Raw genomic sequence first — 22,491 nt, 5'->3', positions numbered from 1 at the left:
TTAAATGGGAAAAATCAGTGGTGACTGATGTAAATTTTGAATTACATGAGGTTTTCAGAAATGCATCTCTGAATCAAAAAAGCTCTCTATTAATGTCCTTTAGACTTAAGAGTCCATACAACCAGAATGGTAAAAACAAGAACAAAAAAAAACTCTTAAAATGTAGCAAACCAACTCTTCAAGAATTGATAACACTGCTTAATCAAAGTTTCCCTGCTATGGCTCACAGGCAAGATGAGACCATTTCAATTGTGCAATGCCTAAAAAAGAAAGCAGATTATGCTGTTTCTTTGTTTATGCCCTCTAAATCTTAGGGAAGGCAGAACTCAATGGGAGCCACAGAAAAATAAAATAAAAAATAATTTAGAATCATATATATTGTCATTCGTGAGTAAGGATATAAGTTATGTCTAAAGAATTTTGAAAAGCAAACATAACAGCTGCATTCGTTTAAAATGTTTAGGTAGGGAATCTATAGGTAGTATCTCTCTGAGATGACTCCATTTTTCTGTAAAAAGAAAGTTTATATGAAAAATGCATACCTGAGCGGCAGACTTTTACCACTACTTATAGAAGACTCTGGAATTAAGTTTTTCCATTTAGTACTTAAAAACTCAATGGATTTTAGCATAGAAATGCCTTCTTCTAAAGAAGACTTCATCCAAGAAGCTCTTTCATATCGTTGTTGGGACACACAACCAGCTTCCTTGTACCCTAGAAGGGGGACGAGGAAATTATAATGAAAGCAGTCTTAAAGGAGAGAATGTCTGGCTGCAGGACTCAGTGTAAGAGTTACCTCGGAATGTGAGCCTGCTGTCGGCGTTATCAGGGCGCAGTGACAAACGGAACTCGGCTCGACTGGTAAACATGCGGTATGGTTCGTTGGTGCCCAGCGTGGTGAGGTCATCAATCAAGACTCCTATGTAACCTTCTGTTCGGCTAATGATAAAAGGAGGCTTGTGTCTGACCCGAAGACTTGCATTGATTCCAGCTATCACGCCCTACAAGAGGACTGAAATGTTTAAAAGGCCATTATGAACTGAACAAAGAGCTATCCTATTCAGACACTACCTGGAAAAAGTGGTTCAGGCAGTAAGGAAGCAGGCCTGCCCTGAAGGGACACAACATAGACAGAAAATGTGGTTCATATTCACAAACAGAATATGGGTAATGTACCACTTTGCTGCTGCTGCTAAGTCACTTCAGTCGTGTCCGACTCTGTGTGACCCCATAGACGGCAGCCCACCAGGCTCCCCCGTCCCTGGGATTCTCCAGGCAAGAACACTGGAGTGGGTTGCCACCTCCTTCTCCAATGTGTGAAAGTGAAAAGTGAAAGTGAAGTCGCTCAGTCATGTCTGACTCGTAGCGACCCCATGGACTGCAGCCCACCAGGCTCCTCTGTCCATGGGATTTTCTAGGCAAGAGTACTGGAGTGGCTTGCCATTGCACTTTAGAATGCTATAATTCATTGTTTTCAAAAATATCTAATATTCTTGATAAACCAGGTGGCTAATCTTAAAAAAATCCACTTGTAAGACTTTTTTAGCCTTTTCCCACTTACAAGTAAAAATAACATTACTTTCTGTTTAAAAAAAGGAGTAATAACAGGGTAATTTTCAATAAAGTTAGGTTAGGTTAAAAGAACTAAATTTTCTTTTTTTTTTTTAATTTCAGAAGCAATACAAAAATCTAATCAAAATATGCAACTGGATCTAGGAGCTCAGAAAAGAGTAACAAAGACACAGTGTTTCAAAAATCCTGTTGTATACAGAAACCACCCCCATAGGTCCTGAAATAGAAGTCAGTCTTCTATTACAGTTATGAGTTGTATCTAAGCTCGATATAGCAATCATGACAGATGTCAAGAGGAGGAACACCAGTTGCACAGTCCTTTGAACCACTTCTTACTTGAGCTGCCGCTTCCTCGTAACCAGTAGTGCCATTTATCTGTCCAGCAAAGAAGAGCCGCTGCACCAAATGAGTCTCGAGAGAAGGAGAGATCTGCCGGGGGTCCATGTAATCATACTGAACACCGTAGCCTGGCCAAAGAACAGATGGCACAAAACAGGCAAAAACAGTGCTGGGTTTGCCTCAAGGCAGAGATGCAGATTATCACTAAATGCTCTTCAAATGTGAAGACTATTTTATTCATAAATGTGCAGATGCTGGGTTTTGTCTTCTGGGGCTCTAAGCACCATGACTGTAGCTTCAACCTCCCCACTGTCTGCTAAGCAATGCTGAGCTCAGACCAAAGGGCAGCTGGCATTCTCTTTACCTGGCTGAATCATTTTAGCGTTTTCCAGGCCTCTGATGCATGTGATCATCTTCTCCTGTAATTCAGCTGGCAGTGTCACAGATAACCCCTGGGGGTAGATGAGGTCAGAATCCATTCCTTCAGGTTCCAACCAAACCTGATGTACACGGTTTGGAAAACGCAAGACCTTTGATTCAATGGAGGGACAGTATCTAGAATAGGACGTTGGAATTTAAAAATGTAATGAAACAAGTTGACATTATTCCTTACTGTAATTCAGCGCTGGTATTTCGTCCTTACCGGGGTCCTCTTGTAGTTTCCTTAACATGACAGTTACGGTGAAGGTTCTCAAGGACAATCTCATCCACTCGAGGGTTAGTGTGAGTCAGGTAACACGGCAGCTGATCTTCTGGCTGAAACATGGGAACTCGTCACAACACTGCTTTGCTTCTCTATTAGTTTGCCTCGAACTCAAATAAATTCCACACATGATATAAACCTACTTGTATAGACAGCAAATCTATGCATAAAGCTAAATACTAATGGTGAAGTATGCTTGTGAAAAACAACCCAAAAGATGAACCTAAAATTACACAAGTCTCCAGATCAACAGTTTACAGGAAATATTGGTGATGCAGGAACATGTTTAAGGCACCATAGCAGTGAAATCAGACAAATCTACAAATCTAGAATGTAGGAAATTCCAGAAATGTCTCAGTTTCTTCCACATGTAGATGTAAAAGAGGCTCTCCTGGTAGCTCAGCTGGTAAAGAATCCACCTGCAACGCAGGAGACCCTTGTTCGATTCCTGGGTCGGGAAAATTTCCTGGAGGAGGGCATGGCAAACCCACTTCAGTATTCTTGCCAGGAGAAGCCCCATGGACAGAGGAGCCTGGCAGGCTACAGTCCACAGGGTTGCAAAGAGTTAGACATAACTGAGCAACTAAGCACAGCACAGAGATGTAAAAAAGAGGGGAACTATTATTATGAACCTCATTTGGTTCTTGGTTCAAATAAAAGAACTATAAAATACTAGGAATGCACTTGGCACATTGCAGTTCAACATACTTTAATAATATATATATATATTTAATATAAGGAAAATTGAGCACTGAGTATCAGATGATGTTAAGAAATTCTCTTTTGCTATGTGCAGTAATAGTATTATGGTTGATTTTTACAAAATCCTTATTTGTTAAAGACATGTACCAAGGTATTTCTGGATGAAATGATGTCTGAGACTTACTTTAAAACTCAGTAAGACAAAGCGTTGAGGAAAGATAAAAATGTCAAAAGAGGGAATTCCCTGATGGTTTAGTGGTTAGGACTCCACACTTCCGCTGTAGGAGGCATGTATTCAATTCCTGGTCAGGGAACTAAGTTCCCACAAGCTGTGCAGCATGGCCAAATAAATAAATAAATAGCCACTCATCAGGGTAACACTCACCAGAAATTAGGAGCGTCAACTACTAGCCCTTAATTCTAAACACACAATATATAGCTTGTGTTTTTTTTTTTTCAAATTCCAAGGATAGGTAAAAGTAGCCTATATCTTCAAAAGTATCAGTACTATTAAGACTGAGGAACAAGTCCAGATTAATAAGAAATGACAATTAAATGCAATATATGATCCTAGGTTGGAAAAAGAACGTTGGGACAAAAAATGTATTGGGGTGGTCAGAAAAATCTGATTATGAATTTTATTTTAGATAACAGCACTGTGTCAATGTTAAATTCCCCAAATTTCACCACTGCATTGAGGTTATATGAGGGTGTCTTTGGGTTTAGCTGAGATGCAGACTGAGGTATTTAGAGGTAAAGGGTCATGATCTCTGCAACATACTCTTAAATGTTTCCGGAAAAGAAAAAAGAATAAAAATAAATGTGTATGTTACTGTTCTATACGTTAAATATATGTATCTTTGTCTCTATATACGGAGAGGGCGAGTAACAGTCCTACAACTTTTCTGAAATTATTTCAAAAAGCTTAAATAGGTAAAGTTATCAAAGCAATGAAATTTAAGCATTTATGGGATTTGGGGAGGGAGGTGGAGGGAGGGTCAGGATGGGGAACACATGTACACCCATAGCTGACTCATGTGAATGTATGGCAAAAACCACCACAATATTGTAAAGTAATTAGCCTCCAATTAAAAAAAAAAAAGAATTTATGAGGAAATACCCAAATAGCCAAATCAGCTAATCCTTTTAAAGAACACATTTTTGTGCCCTAATAGTGATGACAAATGAATAGCAAAAAAAAAAGTCTATATTCCCTATTTAAAGTCAGATTTTCATAAATTATCTCACCTTAATCCACACTGTCTGATTGATAAAGCTGAATGGTACGGATGGATTATCTGGTGTCTGCTTGTTTAGAATGCTGAAATTAACAGATTCTTTGGCGATTCGGGGCGGAGTCCCAGTCTTCAATCTTCCCACCACAAACCCCAACTTCTCCAGAGTCTGAGCCAACCCTACGGAAGGCTGATCCCCTAAACGTCCTGCTGGATGCATCTCCAATCCGATTACAATCATGCCTCTCAGAAACGTCCCAGCAGTCAGAACCACACTCTCCGCATACACTGTACTTCCATCCGCTAAAGGACAGGAAAGAGAACAAAACTCATGTGCTAATTGTTACCATGGATCAAATTAGAATGTTACTCTTTTGCAGGAGAACTACAGAAAAATTTGTCTTTAGAAACTTGAAAAAGATTTTAAATCAGTAAGAAGGCGATATGTTGTCAATCTGAAGAATCCAAGAAAGCCGAGACGGAGAGCATAATGCATTATCACAGACACACATGTTCCTAGAGTCTTGCCAGCACTGAATAGCTGGTCTCAGTTAATTTTTAAAATTAAGTAAATTTAGACTTCTGGTGAAATTTAACAGTTCCCACCTCACATGATTTCTTCTCCTTCTTAAAATTCCAAAAGAAAATAAAGGAGCAAAAAAGATATGAAACCACGAGAACCACAAGAATGGGAAAGAGCTCGTCAAAAGATGAAAAATTTCAAATATTTTTAAAAGATAGAAAGTGGTTGGGGGGATGGATAAATTAGGAATTTGCGATTAACATATACATACCACAATAAATAAAATAGATAGTCAACAAGGACCTACTGTATAACACAAGGAACCCTACTCAATATTCTATAATAACCTAGAGTGGAAAAGAACCTGAAAAAAGAATGGATATATACATTACATATGTTTACCTGAATCGCTTTGCTGTACACCTAAAATGAACACAATATTGTAAATCAACTCTAACATAAAATAATTTTTTTTTAAAGTGGTTGGAAGAGTGATAACTGATTGAGCAGAGGGGAGAACGCTGTAACTCAAGAACCTGAAGAGAGAATGCAGATGGCAGTGAAGTGCTCTGCCCTGCAGAGGCTCAGAAACGGGAGGACCGAGTGTGAGGAATGTGGGAACGTAGCTAGGGGCTGGAGATGAGAGGAAGAGCTGAAGGCCACATATAAAGGTGTGTCTACAAACGCATCGACCACACAAGAAAATGTAGGTTAATTCTTTGGGTCATACTGTTAATGGGTACAGTATTTCAGCTGAATTTCAAAAGTTCCAAAAATAGAGAGTGGTGATAGCTGCACAACCCTTTGGGGTACTTGATGGCGTGGACCTGTACACTTAAAAATGGCTACAGTGGTGAACATCATGCTGTATACGTTTTACAATAAAAAACCGATTATTAATAAGCTGAAAAGGAAAAAACTGAAAAAGAATATATATATATCACTTCACTGTACATCTGAAACACTGTAAATCAACTACACTTCAGTAAAAAAAGGTAACTAAAAATTGTATTGTTGGGCCCATAAAATATAGACAGGGTCCAAGAAATAGCATTTGAAGATACTAAGTAACAAGTAAAAATAATTCAAAAAGGATAAAGGGCTACCCTAATAAAAACAATATAATCATCAAGTCTGGAGAGAAAAGGAGGCAGAGAGAAAGGGAAGTGAAAATAAAAGTAGTAACTGTTCAACATAGGGAATTCAGTTGGCAGAAGAAAGGGAAGATTAAGTGTATTATACAAAATCAAATTTACCAAGGTAATCACAGAATAAAAGCCATGAACTTATAAGAAAGAAACATAGCTCCCAAAAAGTAAAGCAAATATAGATTAAGTGGTTAAAAAAAAGTATAGCAGTGTGTGCAATATGTTACTACTATGTGTCGGGGTGGAATATATATACCGATGCATGAAGTCAAGTCTAAAATCACAGAAAGACCACACCAGAGCCTAGGAATGCTCCTGAGGAAGGAAACCGGCTGCCTGGAACACAGGATGAGAGAGACCATCTTTTCACTCTGCCTTCTTTCATCCCCTTTAAACTGTTGATGATGCAAAAGGAACATTTAAGTTTTTAAATACCTGGGTTGAGTTCTTAACTCTGGTATTTTCTAGCTGTGGGACCTGGGGAAACTACTTGAACTTTACGAAAGTTGGCTTTCTAATCTATAAAAAAGATATGCCTACATCATAAATTACTTATACGTAATTTTAAAAATTCAGGTGGAATGTAGAGCAAACTGAAAGTTCCTTCAGAACCCTGGCTTTAATTGCCTGTGGTAAATGGCAATTTATTTTTTCTTAAAAAAATTTTGTAGGCATTAGCTGGCTGTAGCTACCATGTTTTTTTATTATTAATGTTGCAATTATTTATTAAGTAATTCGCTATAATTATTTATTAGCTATTTTATTATAGTCTATTAAATCCTTACTATATGCCAACCTCAACATGAAGTCACATTTTCTCATTTTGTGAAATATACATCACTCTCCCAATTTTGCAGATGAAGAAACTGAAACCCAAAGCTAAGTCTGAACACAGTCTAATCCCAAAGCACCTTCTCCAGTCAATGTATTTTCTTTTTACTCTTTGATTCTACCAAATGCCTCACAGTAAAGTTTGAGCAATACCATTCTGCTTTTCTTCATTTTGTCGCTCTTTTTCCTATTAATTAGAGGATAACTGCTTTACAATGTTGTGTGGGTTTCTGCAGTAGAACAACTATATGAATCAGCCAGATGTACACACGTGTCCCCTTCCTCTTGAAGCTTCCCTCTGACTCCCCACCGATTCCACCCCTCTGGGTTGTCACAGAACACTGGATTGAGCTCCCTGTGTTATACAGCAACTTCCCACTTGCTATCTACGTCACACATGGTTCAGTTCAGTTCAGTTCAGTTGCTCAGTCGTGTCCGACTCTTTGCGACCCCATGAATCACAGCACGCCAGGCCTCCCTGTCCATCACCAACTCCCGGAGTTCACTCAAACTCATGTCCACTGAGTCGGTGATGGCATCCATCCATCTCATCCTCTGTTGTCCCCTTCTCCTCCCACCCCCAATCCCTTCCAGCATCAGAGACTTTTCCAGTGAGTCAACTCGTTGCATGAGGTGGCCAAAATATTGGAGTTTCAGCTTTGGCATCAGTCCTTCCAATGAACACCCAGGACTGATCTCCTTTAGAATGGACTGGTTGGATCTCCTTGCAGTCCAAGGGACTCTCAAGAGTCTTCTCCAGCACCAGAGTTCAAAAGCATCAATTCTTCGGCGACCAGCTTTCTTCACAGTCCAACTCTCGCATCCATACATGACCACGGGAAAAACCATAGCCTTGACTAGACGGACCTTGGTTGGCAAAGTAACGTCTCTGCTCTTTAATATGCTGTCCAGGTTGGTCACTATGTACGTTTTACTGCTGCTTTCTCAGTCTGCCTCACCCTCTTCCTCCGCACTGTGTCCACAGGTCTGTTCTCTATGTCTGTGTCTCTACTGCTGCCCTGCAAATAGGTCCATCGTATCATTTTTCTAGAATCCACATATATGAGTTAATATTTGATATTTGTTTTCCTCTTTCTGACTTATTTCACTCTTTTAACAGGCTCTAGGTTCATCCGCCTCACTAGAACTGACTCAAATTCATTTCTTTTACGGTTGAGTAATATTCCATGGTGTATACGTACCACAACCTCTTTCTCCATTCATCTGTCGACGGACATCTAGGATGCTTCTGTGTCCTGGCTATTGTAAATGAACATTGGGGTACATGTGTCTTTTTGAATTAGGAAGTTTTCTCAGGGTGTATGCCCAGTAGTGGGACTGCTGCATCGTATGGCTACCACATATTTGATTACTGTTTTCACTTGTAACACCAGATATGTTCAATGCCTACGTGGGATGTAAATTATAGGTGATAAATTTATGTCATGAGAGCACTCTCAATATAAGTAACTCCTTATCCAACTGACACACTTTCTTGACTAATAACTCTCATTTTCCTTGGGTGAAATATACCAATTAAAAATATTTATCTTCTCACACCAATTTGAGGCCATAGAAGGCCATTAGGATGCAGTTTTGGTCAATGGACTTCAAGAAGATGCTGGGCTAGACTTCTATTAATAGGAAACTGGAAATCCTGTTTAAAAGGAAATGCAGCTCTGTCTTTATTTGGTCTTTACCTTTTGCCTCTTTTTCCTTTTCTTTCTGATATGATAATGGATACCTAGATGTGTGACTCACTGGAATGAAACGTACAGCCGAAGGTGAGCAGGACAACGGAAGGGGCACGGGTGTCTGGTGACATGGCAAGGACTTTCACGTGGATTGTCTACCCATGTCCTTCTTATTGTGTAAGACAAATACACTCAATATTTTCTAAGTAAAAAAGTTAATATGTATATCCCATTCTAGAAAATAAGTCTATAATAAAATTTAAACAGGGAAAATATGTTAATAAGTGTATTTTAAATGGTGAAATTTTTATGGCTGATTTGAGATGCTGTATGGCAGAAACCAACAAAATAATGTAAAGCAATTATCCTCCAATTAAAAAAAAAAGGATAAATTTCTCCAGTGCAGCCCCTCCTACCACTTTGTTCCTAGAAAGCTAACAGTCCAGTCCTCTGGCAGGAGACTGACTCTTCTCCTTAGGACAGATGTAGATGTTTGGGAGTTCCCCAACAAAAAGGCCAGTTCAATCTCTAATCATCAGACTGTACAGAGTCAGTCAAGCCATAAAATAACTATGTAACACAAATCTTCCAATTAGTGTTTGCAGTGAAAGCTAAAAAAGCTGAAGTGGTTAAGTCTTTAAAGGGAGAAAACAGAGATAAATTGCTTTTCCATTCAAACTTAAATTCTATTTAATTTCTGTAAAAAATATGTGCATGTGTAATTTTATTTAAAAATTTAAAAAATTAATATGGAAAACTAGAATTCAGACATCTCATAATTTCAGTTCCATCAGGGCTATCCACAGCACTCAAGGCACGGTGGCTACTCTTCCTACAGTGACTTTTAATACCATGTGGACTACTACAAGGCAATTAGCATCACTACTTTAGTTAAATTTGGTCTGGTTAAGTCTTGGGTTCTATTGCAATGTTTGGTGCCATCTCTGATTTTCTGGCATGTGACTTATATGGTTGTACTGAAAAGTAATTTACTTTCTAGTAAAATTTCAAAAGCTTCAAGTTTAAAAAAAAAAAAAAATTAATATGTAACTCAAATAAAAACATACATAATAATCTTATAAAATATAAATTTAAAATGTTTAAAGTCAGAACTAAGAAAAATAAAAATTACCAGAGAAATACCAAGAGGAAAATACACAATTACGCAGGCTATAGAGTCCCAAAATAAGATGGTACAGAATGTGAGCTTCGTGGTGAAAATGAAATGAGGAATAGGATTTTTTCTATACAGTTTCCCTCATACTTGAACAGAAAACACAACAATTTCCTAGAATAAGCAAAACATCTCCATATGTTACTGAGAATAAAATTTTCACATGGAGTTTGATACTGTTATTATCATCTATAAGCAGTACATACCCAGAACAACACCACTGACACAGTATTTCCCAGTGTGCTCAGGCTCTGGTTCTGTAAGAATGAGATCTTCTACAGCTCCCTCCTGAACAGTAAGCAGCGGTGTATTCAGGATTTCTTTCTATCAAAAGAGAATGCAAGTTGAAAATAACAGTTAAATAATCACTACAGTCCTTCCTGTTTTTGTGCCCTGTTCTTACCTGCATGTTCTGCTTATAAAGCTTCCTATCAATTTGAGCTCTCAGACCCCAAACAGCTGGTCCCTTGCGCCTGTTTAATACTTTGTAATGTATACCAGACTGGTCACAGATTCGAGAACACAGGCCATCCAAGGCATCGACTTCCCTCATTAAATGCCCCTTTCCAATGCCACCAAAGGAAGGATTACAGGACATCTGACCTAAAGAGAACAGACATAAACAAAATAAATATGAGCATCTTGCACATAGTACATGCTTGATAGGGAAATGTCTGTACAAGTGACTGGGATCATGTGATTAAAAATAAAAAACTTGAAGCAAACACTAAAACTGCTGAAAGCTCAATGGTACGCAAGAGTTATTCAGGGCATCTTGGAAGACAAACCATTGCTGGACATTTCTTTTGAATCTTGTACACATTTTTAGTGCTTCATTACACTGCCTCTTCCTTTACAATATGATTTTGAAAACCTTACCTCACGAAACCTTCCTAAATCCATAATTTAAGAAATTTCTTTGTACTGGTTCATAGTTATAATCAATTATGTCTTCCATAAAGGCTATCTGCTGATCCTGTGACCAGCATTAAGGCCTCCAAAAGTTTTCATGGTCTCCAGAGGGAGGCTGAATAGTGCTGTCATTATGAGCATGGGTTAGGAGCAAGGCAGAGTTCTGGTTCAGTTCCTATACTTACCACTTATAAGCTCTATGTGATCTTGGCAAGTGGTCTAATATTTCTTTATCTCAGTGTCCTTACTGTAAAAACAGGGATGACAGCTCCGTAGATTATTTTCCACCTTCCTTTGATATAGAATCACTATTTATTTAGGTAAATACTCTTCCTGATGAGGCTTTGTGTTTGAGAAGTGTGACCTAAACATAGTTTAGGGATAAATCTTTATTAATCTAAAGTAATCCTGTTCCTACTTTCCAGTGAGTGGTTTAGTGTTAAAAGACTTTTCTGTTTTATCATGAATGGCAAACAATAGTTTGTCAAAAAGCATTATTTCCCAGGTTATTAATAAAATAAAACATTTTCTACCTCTGACTTTATTATGGCAGATGATATGACAGGATTGATACAGGACAATTCCTGCATTCTGTATTCCTATGGAAGTTTAACCTTCTAAGTCAAAGCTATCTTTCTGAGAACAAACAGAAATACTTCATACTTCACTACATCAAAGTACCTTTAAAAAAATGAGACTTTGATTTTAAGATAGAACTGTCATTCATTAATCTCATTTATAAGAGTTACTAAATATCTCTGAAATCCATTTATTTAAAAAGAAAGCTTAGGTCACATTGCATTGGTATAAGAATATAAACAGAGGTTTTGATGGGAATTCCTTTATCCTTGACAAAACTACATTACTTATACTACTATCTGATCATCTTAGTTCAATAATACTTTTTTGTTCATTCGACTTTAAAAATCATTATTACTCCTGCATTGGAGGCAGACGCTTTAACCTCTGAGCCACCAGGGAAGCCCATTATATATATATTATATAATAATATTATTATTATAAATGCAGTACCTGGTTTTTAGTTGGTAATCATACAGCCTCTCTCCAAAAGAATCGCTGTTAACAAAAGTATATATTTCTCCAGAGTTATAAACTGAATGGTTATTTCTAAACAGTATTTCTGTACAGAAAGCATAGTTAACATTTCAATTACTGTTCACTCGTAAATAAAATGCACGAGGAAAGACATAGGCATGCATAATTTAGAAAATAGTGTCCTAGCTGGCATCTATGATGATGCTAGAGAGGGGTCTTGCTTTAAATTACGGCCGTCCAACCACTGCTTGTGAAGAGCCAAAAAGCACAGTCGGCACAAAACTGGGGAATAAACATTCAGTATGAATATAAACATCTGGTCCCATCACTTCATGGGAAATAGATGGAAAAACAGTGGAAACAGTGTCAGACTTTATTTTTTTGGGCTCCAAAATCACTGCAGATGCTGATTGCAGCCATGAAATTAAAAGACGCTTACTCCTTGGAAGGAAAGTTATGATCAACCTTGATAATATTTAAAAAGCAGAGACATTACTTTGCCAACAAAAGTCCGTCTAGTCAAGGCTATGGTTTTTCCCATGGTCATGTATGGATGTGAGAGTTGAACTGTGAAGAAAGCTGATTGCCGAAGAATTGATGCTTTTGAACTGTGGTGTTGGAAAAGACTCTTGAGAGTCCCTTGTACCGCAAGGAGATCCAACCAGTCCATTCTAAGGGAGATCGATCCTGGGTGTTCATTGGAAGGACTGATGCTAAAGCTGAAACTGCAATACTTTGGCCACCTCATGCGACGAGTTGACTCACTGGAAAAGACTCTGATGCTGGGAAGGGTTGGGGGCGCGAGGAGAAGGGGACGACCGAGAATGAGATGGCTGGATGGCATCACCGACTCTGTGGACATGAGTTTGAATGAACTCCGGGAGTTGGTGATGGACAGGGAGGCCTGGCGTGCTGTGATTCATGGGGTCGCGGAGAGTCGGACACGACTGAGCGACTGAAATGAACTGAACTGAACTGATGAATATAAAATATAATTTAAAAAGCAGCCTCGTTCTTCAAAAGGGTTACACAAAATCTCGACAAAAACACAAAGGATATTTAATAAACGAGTAGTAATAACGTTAATTCACTCTTTAACCGAGGGAAGAAGCTGCTGCTGCTGCTAAGTCACTTCAGTCGTGTCCGACTCTGTGTGACCCCATAGACGGAAGCCCACCAGGCTCCCCCGTCCCTGGGATTCTCCAGGCAAGAACACTGGAGTGGGTTGCCATTTCCTTCTCCAATGTGTGAAAGCGAAAGTGAAAAGTGAAAGTGAAGTCGCTTAGTCGTGTCCGACCCTCAGCGACCCCATGGACTGCAGCCTACCAGGCTCCTCCATCCATGGGATTTTCTAGGCAAGAGTACTGGAGTGGCTTGCCATTGCTGAGGGAAGAAGCTAGTAAAGGGCAAATGGCAACACTGAAATAAAGTATCACCAGTATTCTTAGTTTGCTCTTTTCTCAAGGCACCTCTCCCCCCACCCTCCCTCCTCCAACTAATTACTTCTGTCAGTTCAGTCGCTCAGTCGTTTTCGACTCTTTGCGACCCCGTGGACTGCAGCATGTTCCCTGTTCACCGGTATCTCTAATTTTCTTGAAGAGATCTCTAGACTTTCCCATTCTATTGTTTTCCTCCATTTCTTTGATCGCCGAGGAAGGCTTTCTTATCTCTCCTTGGTAGTCTTTGGAACTCTGCATATCTTTCCTTTTCTCGAAACACACATCAGGCTAAAACAACATTCGGTAGGATTCTCACCAGAGTAACGGGAGGAAAAGGCACGGGGAGGGGGAGGAGGGCCTTGGCAGCGTACGTCTCTCGGCCAGCCTCACATCGCGCCACTCACCGATGGTGTCCACTCGGTGCGTGAGCAGCAGAGTCCGGGAGCCGCACCGAGCGGCGGCGGCGGCGGCTTCGGTCCCTGCGTGTCCTCCGCCGATGACCACCACGTCGAAGTGCCGGGTCCAGGGTGCCGCGCTGTCACCGCCGAACCGGACCGACGCAAGGTGCAGTTTGGTGAGGGAAGCCGCGACCCGGCGGCCACAGCCTCGGATAGAGAACATTGCTGGAGAAAGGCAGAGTCTGTAACTCGGAGTCTGACTCTAGCAAGGGGAAAACACTTGGGAGAGAAAGCCTTCAGGGAGCAGCCATCTTGCTGTGATGTCACAGCGTCACGTCTACGTCCAGCGTCGCCGCTGATTGGCAGTTTGGCGCGACTTTCCTGGTGAAGCGCGTTGGAGTGTGTGCACGTGGATTGGTGCGTGTGTACCTCGTTTCTTGCCTGGCTGAGGCTCTTGGGTTACCTGTGGTTGGAGGAGGGGATGACAGAGGATGAGATGGTTGGATGGCATCACCGTCTCGATGGACATGGGTTTGGGTGGACTCCGGGAGTTGGTGATGGACAGGGAGGCCTGGCGTGCTGCGGTTCATGGGGTCGCAAAGAGTCGGACACGACTGAGCGACTGATCTGAACTGAAGCTCGTTTGTTGCCTGGCGGAGGCTGTTGGATTACCTATGGTTCTGGATTTGGAGGGGGGGCGGTACTTCTACTCAGTCATCTTTTGTCCTTTTCAGCGTGTTGCTGCCCTAATCACCAGGTGACTGCCTCAGTTCAGTGGCTCAGTCGTGTCTGACTCTTTGCGACCCCATGAATCGCAGCACGCCAGGCCTCCCTGCCCATCACCAACTCCGGGAATTTACCCAAAACCATCCCCATCGACTGGGCGGTGCCATCCAGCCATCTCATCCTCTGTCATCCCCTTCTCCTCCTGCCCTCAATCTTTCCCAGCATCAGGGTCTTTTCCAATGAGTCACCTCTACGCATGGGGTGGCCAAAGTATTGGAGTTTCAGCTTTAGCATCAGTCCTTCCAATGAACACCCAGGACTGATCTTTAGAATGGACTGGTTGGACCTCCTTGCAGTCCAAGGGACTCTCAAGAGTCTTCTCCAACACCACAGTTCAAAAGCATCAATTCTTCGGCGATCAGCTTTCTTCACAGTCCAACTCTCACATCCATACATGACCACTGGAAAAACCATAGCCTTGACTAGACCGACCTTTGTTGGCAAAGTAATGTCTCTGCTTTTTAATATGCTATCTAGGTTGGTCAAAACTTTCCTTCCAAGGAGTAAGCGTCTTTTAATTTCATGGCTGCAATCACCATCTGCAGTGATTTTGGAGCCCCCCAAAATAAATTCTGACACTGTTTCCACTGTTTCCCCATCTGTTTGCCATGAAGTGATGGGACCGGTTGTCATGATCTTAGTTGTTGAGCTTTAAGCCAACTTTTTCACTCTCCTCTTTCACTTTCATCAAGAGTCTTTTTAGTTCCTCTTCACTTTCTGCCATAAGGGTAGTGTCACCTGCATATCTGAGGTTATTGATATTTCTCCCAGCAATCTTGATTCCAGCTTGTGCTTCTTCCAGCCCAGCGTTCCTCATGATGTACTCTGCATATAAGTTAAATAAGCAGGGTGACAATATACAGCCTTGACATACTCCTTTTCCTATTTGGAACCAGTCTGTTGTTCCATGTCCAGTTCTAACTGTTGCTTCCTAACGTGCATACAGGTTTCTCAAGAGGCAGGTCAGGTGGTCTGGTATTCCCATCTCTTTCAGAATTTTCCACAGTTTATTGTGATCAACACAGTCAAAGGCTTTGGCATAGTCAATAAAGCAGAAATAGATGTTTTTCTGGAGCTCTTTTGCTTTTTCGATGATCCAGTGGATGCTTAAAAACAATAATTTAGGTCCCTTTGCTTTATATGCGTCTTTGAAATTTCTGGTGCAGCCATCACCTTGCCTTCTGTTTATGAAGATTAGAGTCTGAATAGGGATAGATTCCAGAGACATTCAAATGTATTTGTGGATGAAAGGTTCATGATGGCTAGTTAGAAGAATGGAAGGGTTGAAGGTTAAATGTCCAGCCTTTTGGAACTGATAGTTTTAAAACCTCTAAGTAGTCAGGTACATCCCCTGCTCTGTATGCTTGCCTTAGTCAGCCAGTGTCTACCTCACCTACACCCTACTCACATGAGAGACCTTCCTACATACTCTTGCCCAGGCCCTGGCTGGTGACCGCTGAGCAAAGGGCTGCTGAGGGGGTCATGTCCCAGTTACTTCACCCTGTAAGTGCTAACTTCCCCCTTTCACTGGAAGGGAATTCTGCTGCTGTGGTCTGTCCCTCCTCCAAGGTACGCAGTGGGGTGTCGCTTGAGGACCTTGCTGTAGACAAGTAAGCACTCCCTGTCTCTTAAACCATTGATGTCTCTGTGCTGACTCCAGGCTGTTTCTTCAGTTTTGAAGTTGTGCAAACACACCCTGGTGGGGGGGTAGGAGGGTAGTGTGCAACCCAACACCTTCCTTAGAAAGGAAACTTTTCACTGGTTGGATTGTGAAATGATCCATGTGGCCATTTTATTATTCTGATTATTAATATCTATCAAATATATAATTTTTGTCATTACATTATTAGTATTTTTTGTACACACTTTACAGCTTACAGAAATACAAAACTTTGAGAGTTAAGGATCTTGTAACTTCCATCGGGTCGTTCGACTTTCATCTCTGTAATAATTGTCAGAGATGTAATAATTTGTTGCTGCTGTTGCTGCTGCTAAGTGGCTTCAGTACTTTCATCTCTGTAATAATTGTCAGAGATGTAATAATTTGTTGCTGCTGCTGCTAAGTGGCTTCAGTCGTGTCCGACTCTGTGCGACCCCATAGACGGAAGCCCACCAGGCTCCCCCGTCCCTGGGATTCTCCAGGCAAGAACACTGGAGTGGGTTGCCATTTCCTTCTCCAATACATGAAAGTGAAAAGTGAAAGTGAAGCTCAGTCTTGTCCGACTCTTAGCGACCCCATGGACTGCAGCCTACCAGGCTCCTCCACCCATAGAATTTTCCAGGCAAGAGTACTGGAGTGGGTTGCCATTGCCTTCTCCATTTTGTTGCTAATGCCTCCTAATTTTCATTTATTAATTTGACTGCACCAGGTCTTATTTGTGGCATGCAAACATAGTTGTAGCAAGTGGAATCTAGTTCCTCTGACAGGGATCGAACCCAGGCCCCCTGCGTTGGGAGCGTGGAGTTTTATCCACTGGACCAACAGGGAAATCCCGGTGTCTCATTTTTTATAGTTATACTAATGCTACTATTATTTTGTACATGTAATATATTACATGTGACTATATTGTTGTTTAGTTTGCTACTTTTTAAAATAATGTATTTTTTTTTATTATCTCTATGCTGAAATGTATGAATCTATCTCACTTTTTAGTGGTACAGTCAGTTGTTTATATGAACCATGGTTATTTCTGAGGGGATGGCTACAGCAGTGGATTGCTAGATGGTGGGCATTCCTGGTTTCCATCGTGCGTTCTCTCAGGGCTCACCATCAGGTGTGTGGTAGCTTGATGGCTCCAACTTCCTTTGTTTACCGTTATGGCAGGCAGCACTCTTGGTTCACATTTCTAAGTTTTTGATATTATGGTCATCTTTGTACATATATCTTTTAAAAGTTATGGGACTCTTGGGCTTCCTTGGTGGCTCAGTGGTAAAGAACCCACCTGCCAACGCAAGGGACACGAGTTTGATCCCTGCCTGATCCGGGAGGATCCCACCTGCCGCAGAGCAACTAAGGAAGCCAGTGTACTGCAACTTGAGAGTAGTCCCTGCTTGCCGCAGCTGGAGAAAAAGCCCTCGCAGCAGTGAAAACTCAGCAGAGCCAAAAATAACTAAATGAAAACTAATAAGTAAAAAGTATTTTTTTAAAAAGTTAAGGGACTCATTAGAAGTGAAAATTCTGGGTAAAAGGACTCCTCAATGTTTAAATTTTTCATAACTACTAAAGTAAGTTTCTAAAATCTTTGTGTCCAGTTGCACAGGCAGTGTAAGATTATTTCATCTCAGGGTAGCCAGCACTGGATTTCAATTAAGTTTTAATTATACATGTATTTTCATTATCTTTTAATGAAAATGTGGTCATAATGTGATCTATGTACACTTTTTTGTAACCTACTTTTTCACATAATAGTTTATCATGGACATTTTTCTGTGCCAAGGAATACAGGTTTATGTCATTTTCAAGACTACACAATATACTGTTTTATTAGTAAGTATTTGAAAATTAGTACCTTGAGCCTTTGATTAGAGAATCACAGGCTTACATTTTCAGTTTGACTATTCCCTTCGCGTGGTGTATATTTATTTATTTGTTTTTAACTATTTATTTATTGGCTGTGCTGGTCTGTGCTGCTGCGTGGGCCTTCCTCTAGTTGCGGCCAGCAGGGGCTGCTCTCTAGTTGCAGTGCACGGGCTTCTCATTGTGGTGACTTCTCTTGTTGCAGAGGACAGGCTTTAGGCTTCAGTATTTGCAGCTCCTGGACTCTGGAATAAAGCCATAGTGAGCTGCAATTACAGAGGGCATGATCCTGCCCACAGCAGATGATAGGAAATGCTTGCTTCTTAAAAGAATTGATTTATGAAATGGACTTGAAGTCAGTCATCCTAAAAGGAAAGCACAGTGGTTGGATTCTTTATTATCTGTCCTCCAGATACCTTCCTTAGTCTTTTTTCTTTTACATTTGCTGTTCCTTCAGCCTGGAACACATTTTCCCTTTTACTCTTGCCCTGCACCCACATCTCCCCACAAACGTCATGGTATTTCATGCTTAAAAAAAGAATAGCATTCATAACAGAAGGAAGTTAACTGTAGGCAAGAAGGTGGACATTTTATATGTTAACACTGCTTCCCTTCATGGCTGTTTCTTTCTTTTTTCGGAACACTGGGTGATAACATTATGTGTTTCACCTGTACCATATTACGGGCTTGCCAGGTGGCCCTAGTGATATAGAACCCGCCTACCAATGCAGGAGACACAAGAGACCCAGGTTCCACATGTGGGTTGGACCCCTGGAGGAGGAAATGGCAACTCCCTCCATTATTCTTGCCTGGAGAATTCCGTGGACAGAGAAACCCCTGGCAGGCTACAATCCATGGGGCTGCAGAGAGTCAGACACAGCCGCGGAACTGAGCACGTGTGCCACACTGCATTTCTTCTCTGTATACGCTACAGGACGGCACTCGCCACCCAGCGTTCAGTTGCATCAGTCACCACACAGTCGGCCCCCTTTGCCACTCACTCTCCCTCCACTCCCTGTTCCCTCTGGCAACCAATACTCTGCTCTGCATATCTATGTGTTTCTGTTTGGTTTGGTTAGTTCACTTACTTTATTTTTTTTAAAATTCCACCTATGAGTAAAATCATATGCTGTTTGTCTTTCTCCATCTGACTTATCTCACTTAACATAATATCCTCAGTACTGTTGTTGCAAATGGAAAGATTTCATCTTTTAATGGCTGAGTAGTATTCCATTGTACATATAGATCCATCTTCTTTGTTCATTCATCTGTCAATGGGCACTTAGGTTATTTCCATATCTTGCCAATTGTTAATAATACTGTGGTGAACATAGGAGTACATATCTTTTCAAATTAGTGTCTTTTTATTCGTCAGATAAATACCCAGAAGTGGAATAATGGGATCATATGCTACTTCCTTGGGCTTCCGTGGTGGCTCAGATGGTAAAGAATCTGCCTGCAATCCTGGACACCTGGGTGTCAGGTTGAACCTTGATACCTTCATTCTGTCAATCCCGTGCCACTCCCTCTATTATGTGGAAATTGTGGGAAACATCTTCCTGCAATGTTCCTCCAGCAATTTCTACTGAAATAAGTTACCTTAGTGGGCACTTTCAAAGAGAAATGCCTGGGCTTCCCTAGTGGCTCAGTTGTAAAGACTCTTCCTGTCAATGCAGGAGACACTGGTTTGACCCCTGGTCCAGGAGTATCCCATATGCTGCGGAGCAACTAGGCCCATGTGTCACAACTAGTAAGCCCAGGCTCGAGAGCCGGGAGCTGCAGCTACTGAGCCCACGAGCCACAACTACTGAAGCCCGCATGCCTAGAGCCCATGCTCTGCAACAAGAGAAGCCACAACAATTATAAGCTTGAGCATTGCAACCAGAGAGTAGCCATGGCTTGCCACAGCTAGAGAAAAAGTACACGTAGCAACAAAGACCCAGCAAAGGCAAAAATTTTTCTTAAATATATAATTAATTTAAAATAAATAAAAGAGAAATGCTTAAAGGAATTCTGTTTAGCAGTAAGCTTTTATTGAACAGCATGTTTGAAGCTGAGAGGCAATAAGGAGATAACCCACCCTCTTCCCCTGGGTATCCCCTTCTTTAACTTCCACTAAAGTGTCATTCTGTCACTATTTTAGTGAAAGTAGCTCAGTCTTGTCCGATTCTTTGTGCCCATGGACTATATAGTCTGTGGAATTCTCTAGGCCAGAATACTGGAGTGGGTAGCCTTTCCAGCCCAGGGATCAAACCCAGGTCTACCACATTGTGGGTGTATTCTTTACCAGCTGAGCCACAAGGGAAGCCAAAAAATACTGGAATGGGTAGCCTATTGCTTCTCCAGCAGATCATCCTCACCCAGGAATTGAACCAGGGGGTTCAATTACCAACTGAGCTATCAGGAAAACAATAGAATGGGAAGGACTAGATATCTCTTCAGAAAATTAGAGATACCAATGGAACTTTTCATGCAAAGATGGGCACAATAAAGGACATAAATGGGATGGACCTAACAGAAGCAGAAGACACTAAGAGGTGGCAAGAATACAAGCAAGAACTATACAAAAGAGATCTTAATGACCCAGATAACCACGATGGTGTAATCACTCACATAGAGCCAGACATCCTGGAGACAGAAGTCAGGTGGGCCTTATGAAGCATCAAACATATCTAGTGGAGGTGATAGAATTCCAGTTGAGCTACTTCAAGTCCTAAAAGATGATGCTGTGAAAGTGCCGCACTCAATATGCAGCAAATTTGGAAAACTCAGCAGTGGCCACGGGACTGGAAAAGGTCAGCTTTCATTCCAATCCCAAAGAAAGGCAATTCCAAAGAATGCTCAAACTACCGCACAATTGCACTCATCTCACACACTAGCAAAGTAATGCTCAAAATTCTCCAAGCCAGGCTTCACCAGTACGTGAACTAACTTCCAGATGTTCAAGCTGGATTCAGAAAAGGCAGAGGAACCAGAGATCAAATTGCCAACATCCACTGGATCATAGAAAAAGCAAGAGAGTTCCAGAAAAACACCTATTTCTGCTTTATTGACTATACCAAAGCCTTTGACTGTGTGGATCACAACGAACAGAATGGTTCCAAATTGGGAAAAGGAAAGGAGTATGTCAAGGCTGTATATTGTCACTCCGCTTATTTAACTTACATGCAGAGTACATCATGTGAAATGCCAAGCTGGATGAAGCACAAGCTGGAATCAAGACTGCTGGCAGAAATAACAATAACCTCAGATATGCAGATGACCCCACCCTTATGGCAGAAAGCGAAGAGGAAGTAAAGAACCGTTTGATGAAAATGAAAGAGGAGAGTGAAAAAGCTGGCTTAAAACTCAACATTCAAAAAATGAAGACCATGGCATCGGGTCCTATCACTTCATGGCAAATAGATGGGGAAACAATGGAAACAGTGAATGACTTTATTTTCTTGGGCTCCAAAATCACTGCATATGGTGACTGTAGCCATGAAATTAAAAGACACTTGCCCTTTGGAAGAAAAGCTATGACAAACCTAGACATCGTATTAAGAAGCAGAGACGTTACCAACAAAGGTCCGTCTAGTCAAAGCTATGGATTTTCCAGTAGTCATGTATGGATGTGAGAGTTGGACTATAAAGAAAGCTGAGCACCGAAGAATTGATGCTTTTGAACTGTGGTGTTGGAGAAGACTCCTGAGGGTCCCTTGGACTGCAATGAGATCAGACCAGTCTATGGTTAAGGAAATCAGTCCTGAATATTCATTGGAAGAACTGATGCTAAAGCTGAAGCTCCAATACTTGGACCACCTGATAGGAAGAGCTGACTCATTGGAAGAGACCCCGATGCTGGGAAAGATTAAAGGCAGGAGAAGGGGATGACAGAGGATCACATGGCTGGACATGAGTTTGAGTAAACTCGGGGAGTTGGCGATGGACATGGAGGCCTGGCATGCTGTAGTCCATGGGGTTTCGAAGAGTTGGACATGACTGAGTGACTGAACACTGTTCTAGTATTGTACAAGTCCTCATTCCTGATTTTTTTTGCACTATTTTTTTCCTGGTATTTCTTGCACTATTTTCCCTGGCAGCTCAGACAGTAAAGAATCTGCCTGCAAGGTGGGATCCCTGGGTCAGGAAGATCCCCTGGAGAAGGGAATGGCTACCTACTCCAGTATCCTTGGACAGAGGAGCCTAATGGACTATACAGTCCATGGGGTCGCAAAAAGTCGGACATGACTGAGCAACTAACACTTCACTTTGACTCTAAATGGTCCCATGTTCCATTTGTTATTTGGGCTTCCCTGGTAACTCAGATGGTAAAGAATCTGCCTGCAATGCAGGAGACTGTGTTCGAGCCCTCGGTGGGAAGGATCCCTGGCAGAAGGGAATGGCAACCCACTCTAGTATTCTTGCCTGGAGAATTCCATGGACAGAGGAGCCTGGTGGGCTACAGTCCATGGGATCCCAA

General features: G+C 41.3%; 1 protein-coding gene across 2 annotated transcripts in view; it reads right to left on the bottom strand.

The window, feature by feature from the left end:
- The window catches only part of MTO1 (mitochondrial tRNA translation optimization 1), a 34,113-nt gene extending 20,070 nt beyond the window's left edge, over positions 1-14,043 (bottom strand). For both annotated transcript variants that reach the window (XR_008686887.2, XM_055433197.2), the window contains exons 1-9: positions 13,733-14,043; positions 10,325-10,524; positions 10,128-10,245; positions 4,565-4,854; positions 2,555-2,667; positions 2,276-2,466; positions 1,909-2,039; positions 797-1,001; positions 543-714 (exon numbers count right to left, since the gene is read on the bottom strand). Coding sequence is in view for 1 of the 2 variants with exons in the window: in XM_055433197.2 (XP_055289172.2) it covers positions 543-714; positions 797-1,001; positions 1,909-2,039; positions 2,276-2,466; positions 2,555-2,667; positions 4,565-4,854; positions 10,128-10,245; positions 10,325-10,524; positions 13,733-13,949 (1,637 nt within the window). In the remaining variant the exon portion in view is untranslated. The remainder of the gene's footprint in view (positions 1-542; positions 715-796; positions 1,002-1,908; positions 2,040-2,275; positions 2,467-2,554; positions 2,668-4,564; positions 4,855-10,127; positions 10,246-10,324; positions 10,525-13,732) is intronic.
- Positions 14,044-22,491: the final 8,448 nt, after the last annotated feature.

The sequence above is a fragment of the Moschus berezovskii genome, chromosome 10, assembly GCF_049115385.1.
Source record: "Moschus berezovskii isolate FMDL1 chromosome 10, NW_MosBer_1.0, whole genome shotgun sequence".
Taxonomy (NCBI): Eukaryota; Metazoa; Chordata; class Mammalia; order Artiodactyla; family Moschidae; genus Moschus; species Moschus berezovskii.
The sequence above is the reverse complement of the archived record's forward strand: the minus strand, read 5'-3'. Positions and strand labels throughout refer to the sequence as shown.